The sequence below is a fragment of the Gorilla gorilla genome, chromosome 1 (genome assembly GCF_029281585.2).
Source record: "Gorilla gorilla gorilla isolate KB3781 chromosome 1, NHGRI_mGorGor1-v2.1_pri, whole genome shotgun sequence".
In the NCBI taxonomy this organism is placed as follows: domain Eukaryota; kingdom Metazoa; phylum Chordata; class Mammalia; order Primates; family Hominidae; genus Gorilla; species Gorilla gorilla.
The window spans coordinates 227,353,846-227,368,091 of record NC_073224.2 but is presented as its reverse complement, the minus strand read 5'-3'; the positions used below and the strand labels follow the sequence as shown (position 1 = coordinate 227,368,091).

The window sequence follows — 14,246 nt, the reverse complement described above, 5'->3', positions numbered from 1 at the left end:
GTTTACACCAGGCCAAAAGAATGAGTCATTGAAAATCAGATTCTGCATATGTAGTACAGGCTACAAAGGATGTTGAGACAGCCCTAATCAAATATACTATGGATGATCAGTTAAGCCAGTCCTTTAATTTGTTACAACAAATTGTAAGAAAAAGAAATCTCCCATTTTATATTACTCATATTTGAGCACATACTAATTTACCAAGGCCTTTAACTAAAGCAAATGAACAAGCTGACTTGCTAGTATCATCTGCATTCATAGAAGCACAAGAACTTCGTGCTTTGACTCATGTAAATGCAACAGGACTAAAAAATAAATTTGATATCACATGGAAACAGGCAAAAAATATTGTACAACATTGCACCCAGTGTCAAGTCCTACACCTGCCCACTCAGGAGGCAGGAGTTAATCCCAGAGGCCTATGTCCTAATGCGTTATGGCAAATCGATGTCACACATGTACCTTCATTTGTAAAATTGTCATTTGTCCATGTGACAGTTGATACTTATTTGCATGTTGTATGGGCAACCTGCCAGACAGGAGAAAGTACTTCCCATGTTAAAAGACATTTATTATCTTGTTTTGCTGTCATGGGAGTTCCAAAAAAAAATTAAAACACATAATGGGCCAGGATACTGTAGTAAAACATTTTAAAAATTGTGAAATCAGTGAAAAATTACACATACAACAGGAATCCCCTATAATTCCCAAGGACAGGCCATAATTGAAAGAACTAATAGAACACTCAAAGCTCAACTGGTGAAACAAAAAAAGGAAAAAGACATTAAGGAGTATAACACTCCCCAGATGCAACTTAATTTAGCACTCTATACTTTAAATTTTTTAAACATTTATAGAAATCAGACCACTACTTCTGCAGAGCAACATTTTACTGGTAAAAAGAACAGCCCACATGAAGGAAAACTGATTTGGTGGAAAGACAACAAAAATAAGACAAGGGAAATAGGGAAAATGATAACATGGGGGAGAGGTTTTGCTTGTGTTTCACCAGGAGAAAATCAGCTTCCTGTTTGGATACCCACTAGACATTTAAAGTTCTACAATGAACCCATCGGAGATGCAAAGAGAAGCGCCACCACGGAGATGGAAAACCCGCAATCGAGCATCATCGACTCACCGGGTGAACAAAATGGTGATATCAGAAGAACAGATGAAGTTGCCATCCACCAAGAAAGCGGAGCCGCTAACCTGGGCCCAATTAAAGAAGCTGACACAGTTAGCTGAAAAAAGCCTGAAGAACAAAAAGGGTAACACAAACTCCAGAGAACATGCTGCCTGCAGCTTTGATTATTGTATCAACGGTGATAAGTCTCCCTGTGACTGCAGGAGCAGCTGCAGCTAATCATACTTCCCGGGCCTATGTGTCTTTCCCACCCTTAATTCAGGCAGTCACATGGATGGATAATCCTATTGAAGTATGTGTTAATAATAGTGCATGGGTACCAGGCCTCACAGATGATCGTTGCCCTGCCCAACCTAAAAAAGAAGAATTGATGATAAATATTTCCACTGGGTATCATTATCCTCCTATTTGCCTAGGGAAGGTACCACGATGTTTAATGCCTACAACCCCAAATTGGTTGGTAGTAGTAACTACTGTCAGTGCCACCAGTAGATTTACTTATCACATAGTAAGTGGGATGTCACTCGGGCCACGGAGAAAATAATTTACAGGACTCTTCTTATCAAAGATCATTAAAATTTAGGCCTAAGGGGAAGCCTTGCCCCAAGAAAATTCCCAAAGAATAAAAAGGCCCAAAAGTTTCAGTTTGGGAAGAATGTGTGCCTGATACTGAGATGGTATTACAAAACAATGAATTTGGAACTATTATAGACCGGGCCTCTCGAGGCCAACTTTATTATAATTGTACGGGCCAGACTCTCTCATGTTCACAGCCCCCATCCATCTGGCCCATTAATCTGGCCTATGAGAGTGGTTTAACTGAAAGGCTGGATCAGGTTTATAGATAGTTACAATCACCCTATCCATGAAAATGAGGTGAAAAGCGAATTTCATCACCTCGACCAAAGTTAGTCCTGTTACTGGTCCTGAACATCCAGAATTATGAAAGCTTACTGTGGCCTCACACCACATTAGAATTTGGTCTGAAAATCAAGCTATAGGAACAAGAGATCATAAGCCATATTATACTATTAACCTAAATTCCAATCCGACAATTCCTTTGCAAAGTTGTGTAAAACCGCCTTATATGCTAGTTGTAGGAAACATGGTTATTAAACCAGATTCCCAAACTATAACCTGTGAAAAGTGTAGATTGTTTACTTGCATTGATTTGACTTTTGATTGGCAGCACCGTATTCTGCTGGTGAGGGCAAGAGAGGGCATGTGGATTCCTGTGTCCATGGACTGACAGTGGGAGGCTTCCCCATCTGTCCATATTTTAACAGAAGTATTAAAAGGAGTTCTAACTAGATCCAAAAGATTCATTTTTAATTTGATTGCAGTGATTTTGGGTCTTATTGCAGTCACAGCTACTGCTGTGGCTGCTGGAATTGCTTTACACTTCTCTGTTCAAACTGCAGAATATGTAAATAATTGGCAAAAGAATTCCTCAAAATTGTGGAACTCTCAGACCCAAATAGATCAAAAATTGGCAAACCAAATTAATGATCTTAGACAAACTGTCATTTGGATGGGAGATAGGCTCATGAGCTTGGAATATCTTTTTCAGTTACAGTGTGACTGCAATATGTCAGATTTTTGTATTAAACCCCAAGCCTATAATGAGTCTGAGCATCACTGGGACATGGTTATATGTCATCTATAAGGAAGAGAAGATAATCTTACTTTAGATATTTCAAAATTAAAAGAACAAATTTTTGAGGCATCAAAAGCCCATTTAAATTTGGTGCCAGAAACTGAGGCAATCGTGAAAGTTGCTGATGGCCTCACAAATCTTAACCCTGTCACTTGGGTTAAAACCATCAGAAGTTCAACTATTGTAATTTCATATTAATCCTGGTATATCTGTTTTGTCTGTTGTTAGTCTACAGGTGTATCCAGCAGCTCCAAAGAGAGAGCGACCAGTGAGAACGGGCCATGATGATGATGGCGGTTTTCTCAAAAAGAAAGGGGGGATATGTAGGGAAAAGAAAGAGAGATCAGACGGCTACTGTGTCTATGCAGAAAAGGAAGACATAAGAAATTTCATTTTTATCTGTACCCTGAACAATTCCTTTGCCCTGAGATGCTGTTAATTTGTAACTTTAGCCCCAACCTTGAGCTCACAGAAATGTGTGTTGTATGGAATCGAGGTTTAAGGGATCTAGGGCTGTACAGGATGTGCCTTGTTTACAAAATATTTACAGGCAGTGTGCTTGATAAAAGTCATTGCCATTCTTCATTCTCAAGTAACCAGGGGCACAATGCACTGCGGAAAGCTGCAGGGACCTCTGCCCTGGAAAGCCAGGTACTGTCCAACGTTTCTCCCCATGTGATAGTCTGAAATATGACCTCATGGGATGGGAAAGACCTGACCGTCCCCAAGCCCGACATCCGTGAAGGGTCTGTGCTGAGGAGGATTAGTAAAAGAGGAAGGCCTCTTGCAGCTGAGATAAGAGGAAGGCCTCTGTCTCCTGCCGGCCCCTGGGAATGCAATGTCTTGGTATAAAACCCGACTGTACATTTGTTCCATTCTGAGATAGGAGAAAAACCGCCTTGTGGCAGGAGGTGGGACATGTTGGAAGCAATGCTGCTTTGTTACTCTTTACTCCATTGAGATGTTTGGGTGGAGAAAAGCATAAATCTGGTCTATGTGCACATCCAGGCATAGAACCTTCCCTTGAACTTATTTGTGACACAGATTCCTTTGCTCACATGTTTTCTTGCTGACCTTCTCCCCACTATCACCCTGTTCTCCTGCCACATTCCCCTTGATGAGATAGTGAAAATAGTAATCAATAAAAACTGAGAGAACTCAGAGACCAGTGCTAGTGCAGGTCCTCCGTATGCTGAGCGCCTGTCCCCTGGGCCCAATTTCTTTCTCTATACTTTGTCTCTGTATCTTATTTCTTTCCTCAGTCTCTCATCCCACCTGATGAGAAGTAACCACAGGTGTGGAGAGGCTGGCCCCCTTCAAGTGTATAGAATTGTAGTGTGACAGGTCCCATCAGGTTACTTAAGGGTGCATGTCCCCTGCCTGAACCCTGAAGGCCAGGTGGGAAGCCAAGTCTCTTGTGCCTAGCCAAGAAGCAGGTGTCCCCGAGAACCCAAACATCCCAGACAGTATCTGAGAACCTACCAAGCAGAAGAGGCTGATTGCTCAAAATCAGTGGACAAAGAGCCAGAAAATTCACTTAAAAGCAGTTTAGAGACAGGAGGTGGCACAGATCTCTGGGGCTGTGCTGCTGCTGCCCTGGAGTGCCCTGCATGTGAATCCTAATCAACTCATTATTTGCCAAGCTGGGCTCATCTGAGTCATCCTTTGATCTCTTGGCTCCTTTCCAGTTTGGTGGGGAAAATGATACGGCCCTGGTTTTTCTCAGAGCAAGCGTGTTTTGGAATCGCACATCCTTAGAGGGCAGATAATAGTCAAGTGCCTGTGGGTGATGAGTGACTTTCCCTATGGTGAGAAACCCTACACAAAGGGCATCTGAGTGAGGACCCTGCTGAGGACTCAGGTGAGAAATCCTACAAGAAGGACATCTGAGTGAGGACCCTGCTCAGGACTCAGATGAGAAACCCTACACAAAGGACATCCAAGTGAGGACCCTGCTGAGGACTCAGGTGAGAAACCCTACACAAAGGACATCCAAGTGAGGACCCTGCTGAGGACTCAGGTGAGAAACCCTACACAAACGGCATCCAGGTGAGGACCCTGCTGAGGACTCAGGTAAGAAACCCTACACAAAGAGTATCTGAGTGAGGACCATGCTGAGGACTCAGGGCCTGTTGTTGTTGGGCAGGAACCTTGGGCGAGAGCCTCAGATTTCCTGAAAAATGAGGAAGATGATGTCCACCACCTGTGTGACCCTGGTAGAATCGAATGAGATGGGGCAACTTAAGGGCTTGGCATAGGGCCTGGCATACAGGAAGAGTGAAATTAATGCATTTTTTCTACTTTTTCCCTCCCAGCAGAAGCCTCCATGATTATTCATCCCTCATTCTGAAAACTAAAAATAAATCCTAAGCTCTCCCTATGAACTGAACAGATTCCCTCTCGGCCAAGTGTACCCAGAGAAATCTTTAAAACTGAGTTCCTGGCCATGGCGGGATGGGAGGATAGACACGTCTCATTTTACTTCCTTCCTTTCATGGTTTAGACACAAAAACTGACCAGCATTCATGTTAAAATAGAGATTATAAGGCTGACTGAATTGACTATTTAGGGTAATAAGATACCAAGTTATATACAGGACCTAAGGTCTTACCAGGCAAGGGTTAAGTCAAGGGCCTCTACCCTTAAAAAATGAACTATATACTTTTTTTTTTTTTTTTGAGGCAGCGTCTCGCTTTGTAGTCCAGGCTGAAGTGCAGTGGCATGATCTTGGCTCACTGCAACCTCTGCCTCCCAGGTTCAAGCAATTCTCCTGCCTCAGCCTCCCGAGTAGCTGGGATTACAGGTGCATGCCACCACACCCAGCTAATTTTTTGTATTTTTACTGCACACAGGGTTTCACCATGTTGGCCAGGCTGGTCTTGACCTGCTGACCTTGTTATCCACCCACCTCAGCCTCCCAAAGTGCTGGGATTACAGGCAAGAGCCACTGTGCCCAGCTGAATGAACTATATTCTAACTGCCACAGGGTTTTTCTCTCTCTAGCAGATGAACAAGCACTGGCCCTAAGATAAGCAATATTGAAATGATTGCAGCTCATCCATCCCAGATTCTGACTAACTGACCCCCTGTTCCACAAGCCATGACTCCAGCTTTGATTGGACAAGAGATTGATTCCAGTAACTTTCTGCTGATGAGAGGCCTCTGAGCATTGACTGGTTCTGGCCACTTGAAAGAGACTTAGCACGCGAGCGTCTTCACGTCCCTGATGCACCATTTGATATGGGGGGTCTAGCTGCAATGCATTGAAACGTGAAGTCTCGGCGCAGCACAGTGGCTCACGCCTGTAATTCCAGCACTTTGGAACACTCTGGGAGACCGAGGCGGCAGATCACCTGAGGTCAGGCATTCCAGACCAGCCTGGCCAACATAGTGAAACCCTATCGCTACTAAAAATAGAAAAAGTGGGCCAGGCGCGGTGGCTCACACCTGTAATCCCAGCACTTTGGGAGGCCGAGGTGGGCAGATCACAAGGTCAGGAGATCGAGACAATCCTGTTTAACACAGAGAAACCCCGTCTCTACTAAAAATACAAAAATTAGCTGGGCGTGGTGGCGTGTGCCTGTAGTCCCAGCTGCTGGGGAGGCTGAGGCAAGAGAATGGCGTGAACCCAGGAAGTGGAGCTTGCAGTGAGCGGAGATTGCACCACTGCACTCCAGCCTGGGCGACAGAGCGAGACTCCATCTCAAAAAAAAAAAAAAAAAGTAGCCAGGTGTGGTGGCATGTACCTGTAGTCTCAGCTACTTGGCTGACACAGGAGAATCGCTTGAACCTGGGAGGTGGAGGATGCAGTGAGCTGATACAGTGCCATTGCAGTCCAGCCTGGGTGACAGAGCAAGACTCTGTCTCAAAAAGAAAAAGAAATGTGAAGTCTCCACCCCAAAGTGAACATGGGACATAAGCCACATGTATGTTTATTCAGTATGCATGTGTTAGGCCCCCTTCAAGAATACTCATAGCCCATTTCATGACCTGTTGAGTGTGTATACTTGGCCAACCCACTCAGCATAAATTCCTGCCTCATCACTTCCTCCCTGGAAGTACCAGTGAAGGATCTTTTCTGAAAGCTGAACTTTCGAGCCTGAGGCATGGCCAGCCTACAGGCCATAAGCTACAGAAATATATCTTTTTTTTCCTTTTTAAGTAGAGACAGGATTTTGCTTTGTTGCCCAGGATAGAACTCCTCGGTTCAAGCAATCCACCCACATCGGCCTCCCAAAGTGCTGGAATTACAGGCGTGAGCCACCTTGCTTGGCCTATAGAATCATAGCTTTTTTTTTTTTTTTGAGAGGGAGTCTTGCTCTTTGCCCAGGCTGCAGTGCAGCAGCACGATCTTGGCTCACTGCAATCTCTGCCTCCCGGGTTCAAGCGATTCTTCTTGACTCAGCCTCCTGAGTAGCTGGGATTACAGGCACGTGCGACCATGCCTAGCTAATTTTTGTATTTTTAGTAGAGACGGGGTTTCACCATGTTGGCCAGGACGGTCTCCATCTCTTGACCTCGTGATCCACCCACCTCGGCCTCCTAAAGTGCTGGGATTACAGGCGTGAGCCACCACATCCGGCCTAGAAATATATGTTATAATAAAATAGAGCCATGTGTGGTGGCTCATGCCTGTAATCCCAATACTTTGTAAGGCTAAGATTGGAGCCCTGCCTGAGCCTGGCTGTTCTGGACCAGCCCGGGTAATATAGAGACTCCAGTAACGTGAGACTCTAGCACATGTTGAGTGGGGGTGGTCACATGTAGATGCTCATCGCAGCACTATTCACAACAGCAAAGACGTAGAATCCACTGGAATGCCCATCAGTGGTGGACTGGATTAACAAAATATGGTACAGATACACCATGGAAACCTACACAGCCTGAAACAAGAACAAGATAATGCCCTTTCGTTAAGTCCTCATCCTCCTTTTGCTTCAACACGGATGGAGCTAGAAGCCGTTATGCTAAGCAAACTAAAGCAGGCACAGAAAACCAAACACCACATGTTCTCACTTATAAATGGGAGCCAAACATTAAGTATACATGACGTAATAATGGGAACAATAGACGCCCAGGACTACTGGAGAGCGGAAGGTGGAAGGGGAGTGGGTATCAAAAAACTACCAAAACTGGCTGGACATGGTGGCTCACACCTCTAATCCCAGCACTGAGGCAGGTGCATCATTTGAGGTCAGGAGTTCTCCATGTCCAACATGGTGAAACCCTGTCTCTACTAAAAATGCAAAAACTTAGCCTGGCGTGGTAATGCAAGTCTGTAGTCTCAGCTACTTGGGAGGCCGAGGCAGGAGAATTGCTTGACTCTGGGAGGCGGAGGTTGCAGTGAGCTGAGAGCATGCCACTACACTCCAGCCTGGGTGACAGAGTGAGACGCCGCCTCAAAAAACAAACAAACAAACAAAAACTACCAAAATTATTATCTGATAGTTTGTCTATTATCTATAGAACAAACCTGCATCTGTATTTCTGGAACTAAAATACAAGTTTGAAAACCTGCGATTTTCAGTGATTGGTTAGAGACCTGACAAATAGCCATCACATTAGAGTCACCCACTAGATTTCTGCTTTGTCATTTTGAGGAGGTCACGGTTTCCTGTTTGCTCTAGTTTCTTGTAGATATAGATCTGTATTTTTGCACTGAAGGAAGAATGATTTACTCCAGTTTTCTCTGTCTGGCTTGCTTTGGTTTGGACTGAATACATTCCCTTAGTGAATCTTCACCACTAGGTTGCTGCTTCCTTCTTGGCTCCAGGTGGTGGCTTAAGCCCAGGTTTACCTAAGTTTTAGTAAACCACAAGAGTGCTGCCAGTCCCAAATGGGGAAAGTCCCAAAGGGATTCTCATGGCAGTGTAGGAGCACTAGCTAGGTCAAGCCCAGGTTTTCCTGTTTTTTGATAAGGAGAGAAGGGAGGTGTGATAGGAAGATCTCTCATTGAAATGAGTTAGTTTCCAAAAGGATGTATATTTCCATTAATATGGGCTGGAAATATTTAGAATGTATTATCCACCTAAATGATTTTAGCATTATTCTAAGAGAAATTGGATATCTTTACTGGACACAATCACTTTAATTCAGTAAACCCCACTAGTCACCATGAGGACAGGTCAGTGCCCTGGTTTTCCCATTTTTTGATAAGGAGAGAAGGGAGGTGTTACAGGAAGATGTCTCATTGAAATGAGTTAATTTCCAAAAGGATGCATATTGATGTGGGCTAGAAATATTTAGAAAGTGTTATCTACCTAAATGATTTTAGTATTTTTCTAAGAGAAATTGGACATCTTTACTACACACAATTATGTTAATTCAGTAAAACCCACTAGCCACCATGAGGACAGGCAAGGGTTGGTGATGCCATGAGGCTCCCGCTAGTACACACTATGGCCATTCCCTCCCAAGGCAGGGGGCCGCACCTTGTGCAGTGAAGCCCTTTCCTGACATGGCCAATGATCAGGAACAGATTCTCCCAGATCTGCCCATTAGGAGTGAGCAGGGTCTCAGTATCTGGGGAGCAGTGAGGGCCCCTGACAAGAAGAGGGTTGACTCAATGGTTCATCATCACTGCCCACATAGAATGTTCCAGGTCCCAGGCATGCATCTTTTGTGGATGAACCCAGTAAATAACCACAGGAGAAAGTAAGGAAGAGGTGACTGGAGAGGTAAAGAATGGGCATAAATTAATCAAAGTTTAGGCTGGGCATGGTGGTTCACGCCTGTAATCCTAGCACTTTGGGAGGCTTCCTTGAGGTCACTTGAGGTTAGGAGTTTGAGACCAGTCAGGCCAACATCGTGAAACCCCGTCTCTACTAAAAACACAAATTCCCTTGAACCTGGGAGTTGGAGGTTGCAGTGAGCCAAGATCACACCACTGCACTCCAGCCTAGGTGACCAAGCAAGACTCCGTCAAATAAACAAAACAAACAAACAAACAAAACAAAACAGGTCAGGCTCAGTGGCTCATGCCTGTAATCCTAGCACTTTGGGAGGCCAAGGTGGGCAGATTACCTGAGGTTAGGAGTTCGAGACCAGCCTGATCAACATGGAGAAATGCCGTTTCTAATAAAAATACAAAATTAGCTGGGCATGGTGGTGCATGCCTGTGATCCCAGCTACTCGGGAGGCTGAGGCAGGAAAATCGCTTGAACCCAGGAGGCGAAGGGTGTGGTGAGCCAAGATCACGCCATTTCACTCCAGCCTGGGCAACAAGAGCGAATCTCAGTCTAAAACAAAACAAAAAAGAAAAAAAAACACAACAACAAAATGAAGTTTATTTTGATTCCTTTATTCCCTGCGGATGAACCTAAATCACAGATGAACTAGTACCTCTTTTTTTAATTCATCAGGAACTAAAGATTTCTGATGTATAAATTGCCGAAACAGGCTAATCAATCATGAAGGACAGCAGAGAGTTTCCATTTAGGTTCCCTCTACTTCCGACGTTTCTTTATATCCATCCTTGCTGAGATAACTCCCTCACTCTAGAACTTCAGGTTCTATTTCTGACTGTCTAGGACAGGTCCCTAAGTCTCAGTGACTCCATTCAACCTTTTCCCCAGTGCTGCCCCCTGCTGGGTTTTTTTGTTTTTTGTTTTCCACTCACAGAAAGCACATGCCTGAAACAGAGGTTTCTCTGTTCCCTTTATAATGCACCTATAGACCCGGCACAGCTGCTTATGCCTGTAATTCCAGAATCTCGGGAGACCAAGCAGGGGGCTCCCTTAAGCGTAAGAGTTTGAGAGCAGCCTGGACAACATAGGGAAACCCTGTCTCAAATTTTTAAATAAAAACTGTAAAATTGTAAAATAAGGAAAAAGAAAAATAAAAGACATCTATGTCCCAGATTTTAGTTTCCAAGTGCCTGGAGAAAAAGCTTTTTATACCTCCACCCCACTAGGCAGGCCTTCCCCACAAGCAAAAATTGAACTCCAGTTGCTCAGTGGGCGACGTGCCACAGCAAGGACAGGAGACCGGAGCAAAGAAGATCCTTTTGGGCTCCCTTACTTCCCTCAGTATACCCATCAGCTCAGCCTGAAGTGGGGTGAGGAGCTCCGAAATGACACGACCCCTGTCGTCAAGACTCTCCCGAGGGGCAGGATATGTTTCCAGGCTCAAATTGCTCAGCCTGCCTGTGTGGCGCAGCAGGTCCTTCAGAGCATCCATGGACGTGTCATTGCCGTGAAAACAGAAAGTGGTGAGGTTGGAGCAGCGGCTCAGGGCAGGCAGGATGACCCTGAGTTTGGAGTCCCCAATCCCACAGTCCACTAAGAAGAGGGTCTGAAGAGTGGCAGCAACTTTCTCTAGCAGAGCTCGGAGGGGCTCAAGACGGATGAAGCGCAGTGCACCATGACTCAGATTCAGCTGCTTCAGTTGACTGAGACTTGGGTACCGGGGCAGACATTTCAAGTCCACTTTTTCTAGGAAGCCATAAGTTAATGCCAATGTCTCCAACGGGCTCCTGAGGCACCTGGGGAGAGCAAGAAGTTAGTACTGGGCAATGGCACCAGTTAGAGGACGGTGGTGGAAAATAACGTCAAGGGAAGAGCCTGTTTTGCCCAAACACAAGTTTGTTCTCATCATCTAATCACGGTCCTCCCGCAAGGTGCTGCCTGATGAGGACTTGGATCATTCAGAGGCAGTCCCATTTTAGGCTCAGTCCTGTCACCATCACTGGTGTGATTGGTTCAAGGCCATAAAATCTCTAAAGCCTCTTTTCTTCATCTTCCAGCAGAAAGCTTCATCTCTGGGCCACAGGAGCCCAGTGGAAGAGATGCCCAAAGAACTGACCTGAGCAAGGTCTAGGGACATCAGCAGGGCTACCTGCTTTCAGAGGCTCCCTGACATGGCCACATCTGCAAACCACCTGTCACTTTGTACCACTCTCGTGCCTACTCCCTCACTTCCATCCCAGAAGCACGCATTTCCCATGTCAGTTACCTTTCCTGGAGTTCAAAACAACCTTTTACAGACAGGGAACCAGAGAGGGGATCATTCACGTTCACTAAGCTGTGAGGACAGAGCTTCCTCTGTGAAACGCACAGGTTTGGTGCACTTTCTCTTCTTTTACACCCTCCCCTCTGTTGCCTCTTTTTTATCATATTAACTTGAAACACACTTCCTAACAAGGAATTCCTAAAAGGAATTCACCCTCACTAGAGCTGAACCCCCCACTAACCAGCTCCCTACACGATGTCCCTCTCTGTAGCTTCTACCCCAGGTCATCCCTCTGCCCTTACTGGAGCGATCCTGTGATACCCACTTCAGGATATAGAGCACCAAACAGGACAGTGCATTCTAGTGTCCCCTTCCCTAGACATCTCCAGTGGCTGGCACACAGTAGATGCTGATTGGTGTTTATTGTAACAAAAAAAGGCTGTGCTATGGCCCCCAGAGAAAGCTCACCATCCTTCCTCACCTGATCAGCTGGTCCAGGTAGCCTCTGAAGAAGCAGACCCTTCTTATATAAAGCATCTGGAGGTACTCCAGCCTGAGGAGCACAGAGCTGAATTCAGCAACTAACTGTTCTTGGCTGTCAGAGCTTAGCAGGTAACGACAGCCATCGGAGATGAAGAGTTTGCGAAGATTCCTCATCTGGCTCAGGTAACGGCTAAACTCTACTATCATACACGGCCAGCACACGTTCCAAATTTCCAACACTTGGATACTGTCTGGGTATACTGTTTCCAATATGTTTCTGAAATTTAGCATGCTCATTGAATAATTCACCACCTTAGTACAGCACAGGTGTACTGAACCTCTTCTGTGCTGGACCCACCCAGAGAAGAAGCTCAGATCTTCATCCATGAATTTTTCCTTGAGGCAAACATCCATGAACACCTTCAAGGGCTGCTTCTCTCCTGTCCTTGGACAGTCCTCCACTGTCTGCCTCTTACTCATGGCCTCTGGGGAGCAGGACACGGGCCTGGCTCCAGACCATATGGTCCAAAAATTCTCATCAACATCCCGCAATTCCAGCACTTGAAGTTTCCACCTCCTGTGAGTAACATAGGGGAAAAGCTCAGAACGTAGACAAGGACCCACCCCTGACCTGGGCTTTCACTCCACATCAAGGACTTCAGCTGCTTTTTTCCTCAGCGCCCCTCCTTCTGTCTCTTCTCCATCCCTTTCCCCCTTGGATTCTGCCTGGTACCCACTTCTAGTGCCTTTACCTTCCACTGGGAGCAGGCAGGTTCCTGTTTCCTCAGTGGACCCTGTATGGTGAGCAGTCCTTTCCCAGAGGAGCTGGGCAATAGCCAAGAACTTTCCCAGCTTTCTCACTGGCACCATCAGAAGCCCCTGGGCCACCCCGGGTTCCCAATTTGTCTGACCCAGCTGTTTAGTCCCTGGACACCTGGGCCCTCCCCACCTGGGTCACCTCACCTGGGGCGAACCTTTTGGGAAAGCAGGCAATCAATCCCATCCACTACATAATGTAAGATCTCCGGATCAGGCGTCTTCATCAGGGACCCCAGAGGGAGGCAGGGGAAGGGCCAGGCCTGCACCATCACCTTCAGAACCTCGCAGTGTCTGCTAGTGAAGGCCTCCATGAACAGTGGGGGGAAGAGCTCCCTGGGCAGCTCATCCAGGACGGAGATGGCCAAGGCCTGGTCCCTCAGCAGGCTCTGCCCTGCCAGCTCCAGGAGTCTGCGTGGGGCCTGGAAGCTCATCCTGATAAATCTGCAAGAAAACAAATCCAGAGAAAAGACAAACTTATCAGGCCAGTCCTCTCACACCCTGACTTCTCCTCGGCCAAAAGTCACTACTCTGGCAGGTGTGAAAGAGTCCTTAGTTTACCCCAATTCGACTCTGCAATAATTGGCCACAGAGACATAGTTCTGCCCTTCTGGTACCAAGAAGAGTGTCTCCCAACCTCCAAGGAACGGGCAAGATCACTCCTACTCCATGAATTTTCATTAATTGCTCCACCCAACTCTATTAGCTCTGGGAAGTGTTACCAAGGATCTTCAAAGCTCAGCTCCTTTTTTGAGAAAAAATGTCTTCTCAATTTAAGGATCTAAAACAATGGTCATGTGGCTGGGCTTGGTGGCTCACAACTGTAGTCCCAGCACTTTGGAGGCCAAGGCAGGCGGCTGACTTGAGGTCAGGAGTTAGAGACCAGCCTGGCCAACAAGGTGAAACCCAGTCTTTACTAAAAATACAAAAAGTAGCCAGGCATGGTGGCAGGTGCCTGTAACTCCAGCTACTCGGGAGGCTGAGGCACAAGAATCGCTTGAACCCAGGAGGCGGAGGTTGCAGTGAGCTGAGATAGTGCCACTGCACTCCAGCCTGGGCAATAGAGAGAGACTCAGTCTCAAAATAAATAAATAGATAAATAAATAAAACAATAAAACAATGGTAATGGGAGTCTCCTGTGGCCCCAAACAGCCTACAGTCTCAGTTCCCACAGTGAACTTGGCTAGGAGAGACTAA

The 14,246-nt window shown here is 46.0% G+C and overlaps 2 protein-coding genes across 2 annotated transcripts; one reads left to right on the top strand and one right to left on the bottom strand.

The window, feature by feature from the left end:
• Positions 1-1,063: 1,063 nt before the first annotated feature.
• LOC129533108 (endogenous retrovirus group K member 104 Rec protein-like) lies at positions 1,064-3,086 on the top strand. Its single transcript, XM_055384902.2, has 2 exons — positions 1,064-1,268; positions 3,037-3,086. The coding sequence occupies exons 1-2, from the start codon at positions 1,064-1,066 to the stop codon at positions 3,084-3,086; spliced, it is 255 nt and encodes an 84-aa protein (XP_055240877.2).
• A 7,596-nt stretch (positions 3,087-10,682) lies between these two features.
• LOC115933009 (PRAME family member 22) lies at positions 10,683-13,483 on the bottom strand. The gene is made up of 3 exons (XM_031006751.3): positions 13,197-13,483; positions 12,232-12,810; positions 10,683-11,283 (listed from the first exon to the last, which is right to left on the bottom strand). Exons 1-3 carry the CDS (start codon positions 13,481-13,483, stop codon positions 10,710-10,712), a joined length of 1,440 nt encoding a protein of 479 aa, XP_030862611.3. The 3' UTR covers positions 10,683-10,709.
• Between the last annotated feature and the right edge of the window lie 763 nt (positions 13,484-14,246).

Bases quoted from the DNA above. Each gene is read 5' to 3' on its own strand.
- LOC129533108 (XM_055384902.2), top strand. From the start codon at position 1,064: ATGAACCCATCGGAGATGCAAAGAGAAGCGCCACCACGGAGATGGAAA. The intron at 1,269-3,036 runs GTAACACAAACT...GTTAGTCTACAG, and splicing joins AAGCCTGAAGAACAAAAAGG to GTGTATCCAGCAGCTCCAAA.
- LOC115933009 (XM_031006751.3), bottom strand. From the start codon at position 13,483: ATGAGCTTCCAGGCCCCACGCAGACTCCTGGAGCTGGCAGGGCAGAGC. The intron at 12,811-13,196 runs GTGAGGTGACCC...TGTTACTCACAG, and splicing joins TCCCAAAAGGTTCGCCCCAG to GAGGTGGAAACTTCAAGTGC. The intron at 11,284-12,231 runs GTGAGGAAGGAT...TGCTCTCCCCAG, and splicing joins TACCTGGACCAGCTGATCAG to GTGCCTCAGGAGCCCGTTGG.